At 33.6% G+C, this 16,517-nt stretch overlaps 1 protein-coding gene across 3 annotated transcripts; it reads left to right on the top strand.

Moving 5' to 3' along the window:
* Positions 1–3,246: 3,246 nt before the first annotated feature.
* Positions 3,247–11,788, top strand: LOC132744831 (uncharacterized). 3 transcript variants are annotated; one of them, XM_060733614.1, is made up of 5 exons: positions 3,247–3,400; positions 5,321–5,418; positions 5,996–8,197; positions 8,434–8,656; positions 9,173–11,788. In XM_060733614.1, exons 2-5 carry the CDS (start codon positions 5,343–5,345, stop codon positions 9,774–9,776), a joined length of 3,105 nt encoding a protein of 1,034 aa, XP_060589597.1. In that variant the 5' UTR covers positions 3,247–3,400; positions 5,321–5,342; the 3' UTR covers positions 9,777–11,788. The 3 variants fall into 3 exon arrangements, with proteins under 3 accessions (XP_060589597.1, XP_060589599.1, XP_060589598.1); XM_060733616.1 differs by having other exon boundaries at positions 3,349–3,395; positions 5,318–5,418; XM_060733615.1 differs by lacking the exon at positions 3,247–3,400 and adding an exon at positions 3,696–3,851.
* The last annotated feature ends 4,729 nt before the right edge of the window (positions 11,789–16,517 follow it).

The raw sequence follows: 16,517 nt of genomic DNA, 5'->3' as shown, positions 1-16,517 counted from the left end.
TTGCTTTTAAGTTATAGATTATTTCATTATGTTGTTTAGTTTTCATTTAGCATATTAAGTACGAAAAAACAATGTAACATGACCAGTTTTCTGACCCGAATATTGTATTTCACTATTGTATATTTATCAGAACTGAAAATAACAGCCATGAAAAAAAGAATTAGATATACTTGAACAAGTTTGTACTCACTGTTCTATCATAAAACTATAATTTATTGGTTCACTTCAAAACTTTGATTGCATTTTTTGCAATGGCAGAGTAAATAAATGTATGTTAAATATCCATTCTAAATGATTATATAGACACACATGATAGCTATATTCAATGTATACAGTTGTTTAGTTGCACTCAGATTTGATAAAGTACATTGTACATGTAATTAAACCGATATTTCGCGCTATATAAGCGCATTTTATCTTTTAATTATTGAAAATAGAAGATAGAAATACCATCAAATAGATGAAAAAAGGTCATTTCCTGCCTTATTTTGTACTTCAAATACATGTAGGTATTTATTTTAGACCGTATTATAGATATTGTGCTAAATTGTATACCACATCTTACTCGTATACTACAGTCTTGAAAAGGTATCCGGAATGTTATATGGACAAATAAGTCACGTCACGGCATGATCCATACTACATTGTCAAAATTATCGTTAACGCAGCTAGGTGGTTCTATTGAAAAGTCCTGTAAAAGCTATTTGTGTATAGGGACAGTGCTCAAGATGAAATGTTTATAGTATTATTGTAACGTTAACAAGACAAAAATAGTGCGGTAATAATAATAATCTTGGCAATAACTAGTACATAAGGGGCCAACGTGACCAGGGGTTAAGGTCGTCGTCGTAACCACTGTTGGTTCAAATCCCGCCAGGGACTTTGGACTTTCTCAGCCGAATAGGCTATCCAGCTAGCATACGGAAGGTCGGGGTCCCGCTCGTGCCCGAAATAATGCACGAAGGAGTACCAGATGTTTATGCCTTCCTTCACCAGTAAAGCTCGAGAGTCGTCATATGACCTTAACCGTGCCGTTGTGACTTAATAAGAAGCAGAAAAATACAAACTAGAAAATGAATATGGTGAAACATGTAAAATTCGAACTCTAAGGAAGACATGAACGAGTCTTCACTTTCTAAAATGTAAATTATATTGTCAAAAGTATCATCCGGCCGAATTTTTCAACAGTTACACATCCATAATTATATAGAGTGAATTTGACTGCGCTTCACTGCATAGTGTCAATGTCTAATGGTTATGGCAACAATTCCTACAGTTTTGCAGTTTTCACTCAAGTTTTGCACTTCCCTTCGTGATAAGAATTCTTTGGACATCTCTACAGCTTCGACCCTCTTCGACACAATAACAATTAACATGCGTACTAGTAGATTATCTGCTTCACTGTATAGTCCATTGAGAATGAAGTAAACTAGATACTGACCACACATCATTTGCATGCTTTTCATTTTGCAGCAGCAGCTATTTTCAATGACAGACACAGTGCTGAAAACACTCTTCCAATGACGTTACTTTGGGGAAAAAACTTCATGATGATGAGTTAATTGTCGTATTTATTCGTATGTTTAGCACATTCCAGATCGAATATATCTACCTTTACCAAAAAAAATTATTAAAATCATGTACCTTTTTTTTATATTATGGACATCATAGTGAAGCGTCTTAGCATAAGAAAAACACTTTCCACAGTGGAAATGAAAAGTCCGACATTGTGAAAGAAGATGCTTTACTGGTAACGCCTTTGGCTACAATCTAGCCTTTTAAACGATTCTTCAACTTTTAACCTTTGTACCCTTTTGGACACACTTTAACCACATTCAAACGTAAAATGGGTGCTGCAGCACTTCTGGTAAATAACATCGACAGAAAGAACTATTGACGTAACGCATACAGCGCTATCATAAGGTAAAACACGCGTTTCCGCCTGCTTCTGTTAGTGAGACGGTATTTTAATTATGGTTCTGTACCCAATTAATTTAACCATTTCAGTGATATGAAAAAAGTATTAAAAAAACACATACACAAAAAAAAAACCTGTTAAATTCGAATGTTCAAAATAACTAATTACTTAACGTACTTAACGTATAAGAACAAAAGAAATCTTTCTAGTCACTAAGAAACTGCAGTTTTCTTAAATTGTTGCGGACAATCGCTTATCATTATATATATAATTTATTCACCTTTGGGACTTTTTGAGGCTGTATGACAAGACGGTACTGACAATAATTTTCGAGATTAATATTCAATTTGGTGTTGGTATAGACCAATTACTTGTCTGCAAAATTTCAGATCATTCGCTCACTCCTTTTTTCCAAATAATTATTTTGATTCTGAAACATTATCCAAAATTTAAAAGCGTTGCAACGCATTTCTCTCAACTCGGGCTAAGACAGAACCAAAATACGATTTTAAATTTATTTCTGAATATATATCATCTTTTGCATATATTTCTGTTTCAAGTGCCCTAGCTGATCTTTGTAAGAAATTTAAATTTTATTATTTTAGGCTTTAGAATCTCAGACATGTCAGTTGAGTTCCTTTAACATAACCAAACGCTTCGAAATGGATCTATTTCATTTGATATACATGTATAAGCTACCCAATACACCAGCAATCAATGTTGACAATGGAATATATGATTTCAGCTTTACATTTCATAACACGTGATAATGTCCTTGGTGATAAATGTAGCAATTTTTTCTCAAAATGTTAATATCTTACGAACCCCATAACTACCAAATCAACTTTCAAAAGCCCTGTGAGTGTGCATAAACGGCTATAAAATCTGCTGAACAGTTGAACGGATCAGATAAAAATATACAACTTGGCAAAGTATAGAAAAACAACAAAAAAGAACCTTAACATATCATCAAGCACCAAGAACCTCCCATTCCATACTTCCTAAAAAAGTAAAAAACACACCGTCAATTGAACAATCAACAACAACAAACAAAAACGAACAAAAAAAAAAAAACAATGAGGACAAATCTAATGTACAGTAAGTTTTATAGCAAACAATCCTACCCATAAAAACGTTTTTTTTTTTTATCTTGGTAAACATTATTTATCAATGGTGTCCCATCCTGTAAATTTTTCAAGTATAGGAGGAATAACTCAGGCAAGTTTATAACTGTACCATATATAATGTTATCTTCCTTGTAAACATTTAACCGCCCTAAAATGTAGTGGAAACCTCAATTTCCAATATCAAAATCATCAAAAATTGCTTTTGAAATTAATAAGAATGGTTCTAATATAGGCATTAATTAAAGAAATGGCAGGTCACGTAAAAATACGCGAAAATATCAGACGTCATAAAAAATATATCTAAATATAGTAACAGTGGAAATACCATACAGGCAAACTTGGATTTTCTTCTAAGGTAACCATTTTCTAGAACAATATATCTAAATTAACAGTAAATGATACGTGTAAACAAATGAAATAATAAAAAAAATATTTTCACAAACATTCGCTATATTTTTTAGGGTTTTAAATTGTTAAACTATCTGATAAACAGTATAATTTAAAACAAACAAAAAAAACGAGGCCCGTGCGTGGCAACGACAACTCGACTTTATAATTTGGTCATCTGTTTCGTAAAAGGGGCATATCAAAGCCGTAATCATTAAAAGTTTAAATTTAAATCAAATGTAACCGAAGTCTTTTTTTTAGTAAGATGTTTTACAATGTAGTTATTCTACTTTTTGATTTTGAAATCGAAAGAGGAAGATGAAAACAGTGGGCTACCTAGCTATATAACTATGACGTAAATGGAATTGTTAAATAATTTTCAAAAGGAAAGCTCTGACAAAACGCATAAAAAAGATTAAGTAGGCAATTATTTTAAAATTTTACTTTTTAAATAGGTTTTCATTCTCTACAGTACAGTTTTATTATGTTCTAAATTTGTTTTAAGTACTTTTATTTTCTATTTTTGACTGGTAATTATTACCAAAATGAAACATTAAAACGAATTCTTAAAAATCTCTTTTTTTGTCATATATACTGTCACAAATATTTTGTAAGAGATATAAATGACTCCATTTCTATGATAAATTATAACAAAAAGTGTTTATTTTATATAAAAAAAGTTACATATGTTCGTAAAACACTAGTTTCTGACCTTGTCCTAAATGAAAGGTACGGGTAATTGTCCTAAATTGTTTATAATCAATATTACACAAACTTGATCCGGGGTCAAAATTCAATAAATATCTTGTGCAGAGGTACATGTTTGTTCCAGTATGGAGAATACAGTTTATTCACTATAGATATTAATTGTTGCTAGGAATAATTAATGCACAGAAACAAAAACAAAACAACAGTCACTGATCTCAACTGGTACGGGGACTTGATAAAGCGTTATGTTAATTATCAGTTTAAAGAATAATATTTTTGGAGAGGAAAACTTAGGACGATGTTCTTTAAAAGCCCATTATGCCTAAGAAATGCTTTAATTTTTTCTCAAAAAAAGGTTGGTGTCTTCTTATAGTTTTTGAAAAACTACTCATTGGCCAGTTACCAGAACCATCTTTTGCCTCTGTTACCTTTAGCAATAAATACAGTTATAGTGATTTAGTATTTTGTATGGAAGTCAAAATACTACTTTGTTTACACTTTGCTATTTTATGACATATAATTTCACTTTATGCGCTATTTTGCTCAAGTGATAAACATTTAACATTTTCCAAACCCATTTTTAAATGTTATAATAGTATAGTATAATGTTATAATAATATAATAATTTTGGCTTTTCTATAGAAGGTAAAAATTATCCCTTTCTGAGCCATAATGTGCCTTTGAAGTTTTAAAAATGTATTCTCAATCCGTTTAACATCAATAATTTATCAGATATCAATGTTAAACATTCATCATGTGACAACAATAAGATACAGTTCATAGTGAGATGATGTATAGAAAGCAACAACTTTTTTCCGCTTTTATATTTTATTTTCTTTCGATATAATTATCCATAAACAACAGAAATGGAGAAATATCAAATATCGGTAATAGATAATGTACAGATATTGATAATGAAACTGCGTCATGACTGAATCACGTGCATTTGAACTTTAAGCGTTCGCTAAAACCACAACGGAAAACACATTATATATTTACCTTGTATTATTTCACATGGAAATTATTTCTGTAAGTGTTGTCCCTGAAACAAATGAAATAAGCTTAAAAATAATGCTATTATCAGTTTTCCTAGTAAAACACAATTAAATGTTTAGAGTGCACATAGTTAGAGCCATTAAACACTTAACAATGTGATATTCATAATATTTAATATTTCTAGACTTTAGGAAGAACCAGGCAAGATGATCTCATTGTTCAAGATGTTGATGTTCAATGTCGTTTTAGCACGACCAACAGAATCTGCCTCATCTAAAGAAAGTATGATCACTTTATTTGAAATACTTAAATAAAAGAAATCATCATTTTTTTTGTAAACTGAATGTTGCATTTATGATTAACAAATGAAGCTGTTGTAAGACATTATACTGATTTATTAATAAAACATGATGTATAATTTCAAGTCAGAAGTATGCTTCTGTAACAGTATGACATATTTATTTCAAAAGAAACAGGTTAGAAACACCGGCTTTCTAATGGCCTTCTCTTAATCTTATGCCGATCACATGTGTAAAACATTTGCATGGAGAAATCTATTTGTACTTTTTCCATGGTAAATAACACAAACGCATGCTATATCAGTAAATGAGACGGACTTTTTGGACAAACTCCAAAATACTTTATCTCTATCACACTTTAAAATGTACATGTATTTATAATAATTTACAATGTAAATTTGCCATATGTCTATATATACACACATCCACGGAGAGATAAAATATCTGGTATGATAATCACAAAGCAAATAGTATATTAAACATAATAGCAACATGCACAACAGATTAATAGTTATGCATAAAATTATTTCATTTTGTCTTTCAAATTACATCAAATACAGCTGATACAAATGAGGACACAGAGGAAGATTCTGGACCAAGTTCTGCAGAGGAATGTGGCACAAATAATGTGTCAACAAAGAAAGTAGATTCTAAATATATCCACGTAGAAAACGCTTCAAATACTGATCAGTATAGCTCAATGTTAAAAGGTTTAGATATCAGTAACGAAGACAGTCACTTATCTAAATACGACAGCCCTAGGCCACCTGAAGCTGATGAATTTGCACAATGTGATTCAAAACGTCATGAATGTGTCGACAAACCAAATGAACAGGCATTTACATTATCTTTAGATCGCCATCCCTCTGAATTCAACAGCTATATCAACAGTCAGTGGATGCCAGTATCAAGAGGGTTGACACCCTATCCAACTTTATCGACAGATGATTTGACATTGGATGCGAGGGCATGTGCTCTCCCAAGAAGAAGAAAGAAAACAACTGCAAAAACTAAAGTTGATGAATCAAAAGATTATGGAAATACAAAAGATAAAGCCAAAGAGGACAATACTGAAACGACAGAAGGCGGAGTTAGAGAGCAAGACTCCATTGAAGATTTCATTAAAGGCCTGGTCGCCACGCAAATCCCGTCGAAACCAAATGTATTATTTTTCGATGCAGCAATTGTTTATGAAAAGGAAGATTATATTGAAGCTTTGAATTTCAAAGAGGAAACACTGATGATAGTGAAATCAGAATACAATGAGGAAATACGGATTGAACTTTTTGACAGTGAAGCGTTTGCTCAGTCTAAAGTATGCGTGGTGCAGGATGTGATTGATAAATGTAGTATGATTTTTGTTTACTTAACTAACAATTTTCGATCTCCTGAACTGAAATTTTTTGTCGAGGAAGCGATCGGAATTTGTCGTTTACAGTTAGGTAACATGTCGTATGGACCTGTTCATAACAACAGTCAATGGCTTGTTAAACCAGTTCACACTGCGTCTCCGAAAATGCGTGCCTACAAAGTACCATCCGGGTTACTTACCATTAGCGGAATAGACTGGTATGATAAACATACTGAACACACACAGCAAAAAATCCGCGCTGTAGTACGTACTGCATATAATGCAAGAAAGCAGAGAGAAATGGAATCATACATATCTGATAATTCACATATGCCATTGCATATGAATGACAAGGTTCCTATTAGCCAGACGAGGCCTGTGACAACAAGAACTACAAGCACAAAGGTTGCGTCAAATGCAAGAAATATGAGCAACAAGCAACGTGAACATATCAATTCTAACGCATCGGTTGATGCTATGTCTTACGTTGGGAACGTGCCACAATATGATTTTATACGAAGTCAACAAAATACCTACCCCACAGGGGAAAACTTTTCGAGACCAGTGCTTCCCACATCACCAATGAGTGATGGTCACCACCGTTCACCACACGACAGAGTTCCTAGTCAGTATTTGTCGACTAGTTATCCATATGGTCCAATTTATCCGGAACAAAACGCTCATAGATCTCTACCAGCAAATACGATGACACAAAACCATGGTCAAACTGGTCAATACCCTCAAATGCTTCCTCAAGCAAACCAATACTTTCAGCCTTCAGGATACCACCAGATCAATGCACAAAATGGATATATTGTTCAGTCTGCTAGTATGCACGATCAATTTCCACAACCTCCGCGTCAAGGAGACGTTTTTAATTATTCAAATGCGCCTGTTTATCCTGGCTATGCCAATACACAGACTATTAATCGTCGCATGGATGCCCCGCAAACAGGCTATCATGGACACCTTCGATCCGGCCAGAACCAACCTCCAAATCTTACGGGAATACAATACAGTCCTGAAATCTATCCAGCTACACCACATAATAACCAATATACAAATACTGGAATGCACATTAACATGCAAGGCAACAGCAGCAATTTTCAATTGCCTTTGCGGCAGCAAGGTATAAGTGCCCAACAGGCAAATGGTTACTATCAGAACCAACCGTTAAGTAGGGACGCTTATCCTAGCGAACAGGGAAACTTTCTTCGTGATCAAAGAAATGATGCACTCCCACCCACACAACTAAGTGTCGTTTCACAAGTGACAGGTAACCTAATAGTGAACCCGAACCTTTCCACTGATGATGTTGAAGTTGATTACGGCTCCATAAAGCACGCAGGCCATGCTAAACAAGGATCAAAATATGGCAGGACAAAGCACAAGCGTTCTTCTAAAAGATACGGTACGTTTCATAAAGTCGCCATACATGTAAATTAAAACATTATACATTATGCTACGTTTTTTAGTTACAAGTGTATAATTTGATTAATTGGTTTGTTTCAGTATATTATTTGAAAACAGACGTAGATCTTTTATTTTAAAATTTGTTTTATAAAGTAGAGAACATGGTAGCAGTAGACAGTAGGTTTTGTTTGCAGTTTCATGCTAATAGAAGGGGTTATTATTTCATCTTGTCAGAATCAACAGATTCTGAAGAATCCAGTAGCGATAGTGATTGTGATATTCGGAAACAACGAACACAAAATCGAGTGAAGAGAAAGGTGGTTAATATCGTTGGCAGTAAAATAGTTCAAATTGGGCGAAGTAACAAAGTAGTCGAAAGCAGTATCAGTTACTCTGACGATTTTGAGAACCCACATTTGCTCGAAACAAAATATGAGCAGGTCGGAACGAAGTCTAGGTAATTATTGTCACATTCCAGTTAAACGTACATCAATGTTTTTAATAGATTAAATTAACTTTGAGTAAAGAGAAATGTATCAGTCTAGTTTTGTCTTTAAAAATAATTATAAAGAAAACTATCTATAATTGCTTGAAGCTAGATAAATCACCCTCTTCAGGTTGACAATATATGATAAAGCAATAATATATGAAATGAAAAAAAGCTGTTTAATTTAAAAGAAAAGACAATGATATTCAATGAATCATTTATACATTCACTGCTTTAAACGCGAAATTTTCCTTGTATTAATCATAAATTAATACGAGGATCTTTGTTTCGTTACATATTTTCACAGCCTTTTCGCTCTTTTGTAAAAAGAAAATGCAATATTTTGACAATAAGCAGAGTCAAAGCGTCATTGAAAATATAGAACGATAATTCAGTATCTCATTTTATTGAACAGTGATAGTGCATTCATGTAAAATAAATTCTTAACTTAATCATTTTTCTTTTTTTTCAATTCATACATAATAGGACGGACTATACTGGAAACTCTCTGTCAAAAGTTAATGAAGGTTCTTTTGTACAACAAGTAAGCTCTGATATGCAGTCACCATCAAATTGTAATATTTTATCAACGGATAACATGTCGTTAGACAGCTCACTAGATACGTTAAATATCAATAAGGATTTTAGAGTAAAAGAAAAGTTTATGATAGATAAGGTGATATTGCCAGCCAAAGCAAGTGTTAAAGATGATAAGCAATTGGAAGGCCGTTGTATTGAATTAATGAATATGAATGTAATCGATACCAAACATGCAAATAACGCCGATTTGAATATAAAATCGAATGATCGATATTCCCGTGGATATTCTGAAAAATTCAGTTCAATTCGATATCATGGTTCAAGAGTAGTAGACCTTTCTCCGGATCCGATTGAAGATCGCTGTAACGAAAACGAAGATAACTTGTTTGAAAGTGGTTCGTACAATAATGAGCATACAGTCACCGAAGCAACCTTTATGTTCAGCAATGCTAGGAAAGAGAGAGCAGGATTACTCAAAGGGGGTAGTCTGTTCTTAAAGTCAAGTTCACAGGATATACATGTAGCAAATACAGAAAATGAAATTGATTGATCGAAAACGTTTAGACTATTAAGGGAGTATTGACGTATCTACATGTAATGATTCATTCTAATGACTTATAGCTTACAATAGTATTATTTTTTCACGTGTGTTTGTATATAAGCTATTTTTTCGTTTATCATGTACTTTTTATAAATACATGTGTATTTAGTGTTACGTATTTCATCGAAAGATTGCCCGAAATTATTTTTTTCCGCGTAATGAATTTGTTGATTGTAAAGTATTTGAATTTTTTACAGCTGTACATTTTAAAACAGTCGAGATGGGAGTGTTTATTTTGCTGAAATTTGCGTCTCACCTGTTACAGACGAAATACGCTAATACTTGTAAGCAATGTGTAATCTCTCATATCGTAATGGATTGCATTGCTGCTGATCAAGGGGAGTTTTCAATGTATTGTAAAGCGAGATAGCAATTTCATATCAGTATGTTAATCCTGCAAAAAAGAATTGAACGACATTATACAATATGTATAGTGGAAACTCTCTATCGGTTAATACACGTTTGATAAAATGATTGTTCGATATGCTTATCTAGACATTTATTCCTCCAAATTACGATTTCATAATTGTTAATGATAGCCTACGTGTTGTTAAGGTTTGAATATTATTGTTCTTCATACATTGTTTTACAAATTTTGAAAGCTTTGATATTTTATAACATTGTTTTACATTATCTGAAAATTAAATCGTTTATAACATATGAAATCATTTATAACATATAATCAATACGTGATTGACATTTCGGCACTAATGAAACACACCGAACTTGCGTAACGAACGTGTCTTTTGATTGTATATATCTGACGTGTAGATCAGAATATCTGACGTGTAGATCAGAAATAACAGTCATTTTTTTTGACAAAGATGAGATAAAACACATTAAACACTTGTACTCAACACAACAATAAATGAAAATAAAACAATATAGAATGAGCATCGCTTCATGATATTTTCACCTTAGTGCAGTATCAGGTTAACTCCTATAAAGTTATAAAATGAGTTATAATTAAGGAGTTAAAAAGTTACTGCCAAGGTGACGATGTGCCAAGATTTAAAAGTTTGGTAGATGGCTTATCACGCTGATGAATTTCAATTTTCATGCAATGTTTATGTTTGATAATAGATGTTACTTTAGCATTTAATAGAACTGATAGTTATGTAATTATAACGCATAATACTGTGATATACCAGGCTTAAGTACATGTATACATGATATTAAGGCTTCGTCATTTTTTTTTAATTCACTTATAAACCCTTTACATTATGAGCATTTTGTGAAAAATGGCTGTTTTCATTTAAAAGTCTCCCGTTAAAAGTTCAAATTGCTATAAAACTATAAAAAAACTGTTTCAATACTAATCAAACTTGGCACAAATGTTGACTGGACTATTCCCTTTGTAACAAAGTGCTCAGTCTTAAATTTCCTGTTACCATGGCAACGAGGGGACATCTCAAAATTGCCAAAAATCACTATTTTGCGTTGAATTTTTTCCATCCAAATTGATTTCAAAGTGCTGCAACTTCTCAATGGATTGATCTAGAGTCAAATGCTTTTCAGCGTTGGTTACACGTTACCTTATGATCGACCTGGGGTCATTTTTAGCCTCTCACAAGTTCACAATTTTCTTGGCGATGAGGGGAGCTGCCGTTTTTGGATAGGGGCGGCGCCGAAAAAGTAGTCATTTTTTAAAACAACATTTCTTAAACTAAAACAAGTGTTGGGTGCCTAAATAAGGCATTTTCACCATTTGAGACAAAAAAAAGGGGGGGGGGCAAAGGCGTTAAAAGGCGTGTATATCTGGTAATGGGTTAAAAGAAAATTATGAAAATACCTGAAATTACCCAAAATCGCGTTCTTCCATGTTAAAACATGACCTAATACATAATTTTGAAGAAAAATTGTTGTTTTGTAGAATTTGGTATTTTTTTCATTAATAAAGAAAACTAACATTTTTTATGTTTGTTGTTTCAAATAAAGATTATTGAAGTTGTATCTCAAGAGAGTGTGTTTCTTTTTCAAATTGTTTGTTACAAGTGAAGCCAAAGAACTGTTATCCCACTGAATTAATATAGTTTATAAATATGTAGTATCAAAGTTAGCCTATGTCATCAGTATTATGTTCAGTTCAGCGTCCACGATAAAACAGTTGTTATCATTTTTTAAATTGAAATCTTATTCAGTTTCACTGAAAGGCGGTGTCAATTTGGTGCACAGAAAGCATCTTAAACCAATAAAAAATCATTTTTGGTCATAGTCAGGGTCATATGTAGGTTTTTTTTTATAGGAAATGCTCAATCAGATTTACTTTTATTGACTGAGCTTGTTTAAAATACTGAAAAAAAATCAACTACATGTATAATAGTTTTGTTGTTGAATGCATGTTATGCGGTATTTTTAGTTTCTTCTATTTAGCCTTTTTCAACTTGGGTGGTTCCAGTTTTCCTTTTTGAATACTGTATAATCACCCTTAGGACATAATGCCTGCTTTTTAAATTTGTCTTTTGACGTCTTATCTGTGATATGCAGGCTTCATATCCTCAGATCCCCTTTCTGAATTCCATTTTATTTAGTTCCGCCCATTGTTTTCTCATTTAGCGCACACGCATTCCTTTAATACGGGACCATACGCCGCTTTTCATGGCACTCACGTGTCACATTGAAGGTCCCATGATAACCGCAGTTTGAACATATCTGCGGATGTTTCTAAATTTAAAAGTTCACCATTTTCATGTTTAAATGTTGAATTCTGCTTAAACCGGTGCTAGGTATGTGGAAGGTAACTTGCACTTTTCAGTACCGTCCATGAACAGGCTCAATCAAACCGATTCTGCAACAATTTCAATTTTGTCGTCGGTTTGGGCGTTCTATAGGGATTCCGTTTTCTTATTTTATCAAGCTTCATACAAAGCTGATTATGAAGTTACAAAAAAGATACATTTGTCATGTGCTTGAAAGCATTAACCAAAAGAAATTAAAATAATTCACGATTTCAAAAATGAGATTTATATTTGCCGTTTTTGTGTCGCCTCTACGGAGTATTGGCGACTTACAGGGATCACTTCTTCGTCGTCTGTCTGTTCGTCCGTCTCAAAACTTCTCCGGACTATTCCTCATAAACTACTGGTGCAATTTCATTCAAACTTTAAAAGAATGATCAGTACCAAGTCTAGTTGTGCATATTGTCAGCATTTTCCGGTTCAATGATTTTTGTCAGAGTTATGGCCCTTTAATAATTTTTATTTTTAACGTTTGTCCGAACTACTCCTCTTACACCACTAATGCAATTTCAATGAAACTTTACAGGATTGATCTGTAGCTTAAGTCCTTGCGCACATTACACGGGTTTTCCAGTTGAATGATTAATGACCGAGTTAGCTGAGTTATGGCCATTGAATCAAAAAGGTGTTTTTTGTGTGTTGCCAGAAACACAAAAGCTTGTTCGGACTACTTTTCAAAAACTGCTGGTGCAATTTCATCCAAACTGCACTGGAATGATCATTACCAAGTCTAGTTGTGCATATCATCGGCTTTTAATGGTTCAATGAATTTTGTCGGAGTTATTATTTTTATTTTTTGAGTTAGAGTTATGGCCCTTTTATTATTTTTATTTTTTTAAAGTTTGCCCGGACTCTACTCCTCTTATACCACTTATGCAAGTTCAATGAAACTTTACAGGATTGATTGGTAGAATAAGTACATGTACTTGCTCATATTACACTGGTTTTCCGTTTGAATCATTTTTTGCCAAGTTGTGACCCTTGAATGAAAAGGGTGTTAATAAAGTTTGTCCGGACTACTCCTTTTATACCACTGATGCAAGTTCAATGAAACTTTACAGGATTGATTGGTAGGTCACATGTTTATGCATAATACACAAGTTTTTTGCTTGAATGATTTAGCTGTGTTATTGCCCTTAAATAAAAAGGTGCCAGCTACACGGAGGCTTGTCTGGACAACTCCTTAGAAACTACTGGTGCAATTTCATCAAAACTTTAGGGGACTGATCAATACCATATCTAGTTGTGCATTTCATCAATATTTTTCAATTTATTGATTTTTGTTTAATTTTTTTACTCCTGTTATACCACTAATGCAATTTCAATGAAATTTTACAGTACTAGTGATTGGTAGCCCAAATTCTTGTGCATATTACATAGGTTTTTAGGTTGAATGATTTTTTGCCGAGGTATGGCTATCATGAGGCGACTCATGTTATCACTGATGGCCCTTGTTTCTATGGGTTTATAGTGGACTATTTGTGTACACAACTGTCTTCAATCAAAACTCGTCCTGTGAGAGCAAACAAACAACATTGAACATTAAATGCCCTTCTCTTGGCAACCAATTTGCTATGTTTCCAACCATATCAGCTATTCTGAACCATTCCTACTGAACCCAATTTATTCTATACATGCTCATTCTTGAGTAAAATATTTCAATCACAGAAATTCATTGAAATCTATGAAATTCTTAATTAATATGACATATTTGAAAAAAAAACGAAAGAATAAACTATGTATGAGAAGCTGCATTCCTTATTACAGGTCAAATAAAGTTGGTCTTTTCTTTAGAAAAATATTGCCACTTCATGTATAATACAACAAATGTATTTATATTGTGACCAGTGATGACTAAGTTCCACACCAAAGAGGTCAATGGGCAACGCGGACGCTAGCCTTTGAACGGATGAACTTTAATTTACTGACCACAAAATGTATAATAAAATAATGATATACAGGAAACAAACAACAAGGGAAAAGGTGTAATCTCTAGATTAAATATTTTTGTACTAATGTATTATAAGAAAAAACACCTTGTCAAAGTTTCATTAAGATCATGCCAAACGAAACAGTAAGAAATCTTGCCCACACACGAATAAACATGCCCACACAAGAATAAACATAAAAGAATAAAGAAATCTTCTTAACTAAGGCAAGATGACCATGATGGTCCTAGATCGATGACTAATATTATTTGAAAAGTATCACAAGATGATGCTACTAGAGGAGAACAATAAGTTCGTGGAACTCGGGGTTTAACTCCAAGGTTTGAAGATGGTTTTAACATTATTATCAATATAATACCCATTCACTGCCCACTATTCAAAGCGGTCTTTGCCTTTGAAAGAAGAGTCGTCTGTTTGGTCATCAAACGGCTATGTAGAAGCCTTCAGCTCATCATAGTCTAAAAATCCCGCAATTGGGATGTCAAATTTCAAAACTGATGCTAGTAATGACATAGGGCCAGTTTTGGACTGAATGGCAGATGATTTAACTGCGCAAAGGTGCAGTCACGAACAGCAGCTTAAGCTTTGGACTTGTGCACATGGGTAATATCATGCAAAAGGACACTAGCGTCCTTTAATAACAAGCCCTTATTAATTAACGAGATTGGCATGATATCCTCCTGTAATTGGAGTAATAGCAAACTTGTCATCCCTTCGGAGAATGTCCTACAACTCATGGCAATTACCTTGCTAGCTGATAGTTGGTTTCAAAATTTCTAAGGCGAGATGAGCGAGAAAGAGGAGTTGGCATTGCATACTTCTAGAAGTTCTGGACTTGAATCTACCCTTTGCTGGCAATCTTGCATGTTTTAAAATTTGACAGATTTAAAAAATAAAAATCATTAAAGGGCAATTACTCTGGCAAAAATTAATGAACTAGAAAATGCTTATTATATGTACGTCTAGACTTAGTATTGATCATTCTTGTAACGATTGGATATAATTGTACATGTAGTTTCTTAGGAGAAGTCAAGAAAGCTTCTGTGTAGCTGGCAACAAAACAATAGCTTTTTGATGACGAAATATTTGTCAAGCAAAAAACCTGTGTAATATGCACAAGTGCTACCGATCAATCATGTTAAGTTTCACTGAAGTTGCATCAACTAGACATGGTATTGGTCACTCATGTAAATTTTGCATGAAATTACACAAGAAGTTTCTGAGGAGTAGTCCAGACAAGCTCTTGTGTAGCTGGCAACACAAACACACCTTTTCGTATTCAAGGGCCTTAATTCGATCAAAAATCATTTAATCAGAAAACCTGTGAATTATGCGCAAGTACTTGAGCTACCAATCAATCCTGTAAATTTTAATCGAAATTGCATAAGCTGACAAAAAAAAACTTTTTTATTCAAGGGCCGTAACTCGACCAAAAAACATTCAACCGGCAAACCCGTGTAAAATGCGCAAGTACTTGAGTTTCCTTGAAATTGCATTGGTGGTCTAAAAGTAGTAGGCCGGACAAACTTTAACAATAAAAATCTCATTGACCCAGAAAATGCCGACAACATGTACAACTAGTCGTTTTTGAAGATTAGTCCAGACAAGTTTTGTGACAGACGGACAGACAGACGTAACTACAAATTGGTACTTAAATGACTTTTCCTTTGATCTTTTTAGTCATTTTAGTTACACAAGGCTTAAAAGACACACAAGTGCACACAAGAAATGGAATGAATAGGATCAAAGAAAATGTACATTTCCTCTTATTCTCCAAGTCACACAAGTACCTCTGTGTTTGTACAGACAGACAGACAGACAGACAGACAGACAGACAGACAGACTATGGAGAACTGATCCCTAAATGTCGCCACTACTCTGTAGAGGCGACACAATAAAACTTTTTTTTATTAAAGGGACATAACTCAGTCCAAAATAATTCAACCAGAAAACCCGTGGACTATGCGCAAGAACTTGAGCTACAGATCAATCCTGTAGTTTGG

Source organism: Ruditapes philippinarum, unplaced genomic scaffold (assembly GCF_026571515.1).
Source record: "Ruditapes philippinarum isolate M1 unplaced genomic scaffold, ASM2657151v2 ctg316_1_1_1_1, whole genome shotgun sequence".
NCBI lineage: Eukaryota > Metazoa > Mollusca > Bivalvia > Venerida > Veneridae > Ruditapes > Ruditapes philippinarum.
The sequence above is the reverse complement of the archived record's forward strand: the minus strand, read 5'-3'. Positions and strand labels throughout refer to the sequence as shown.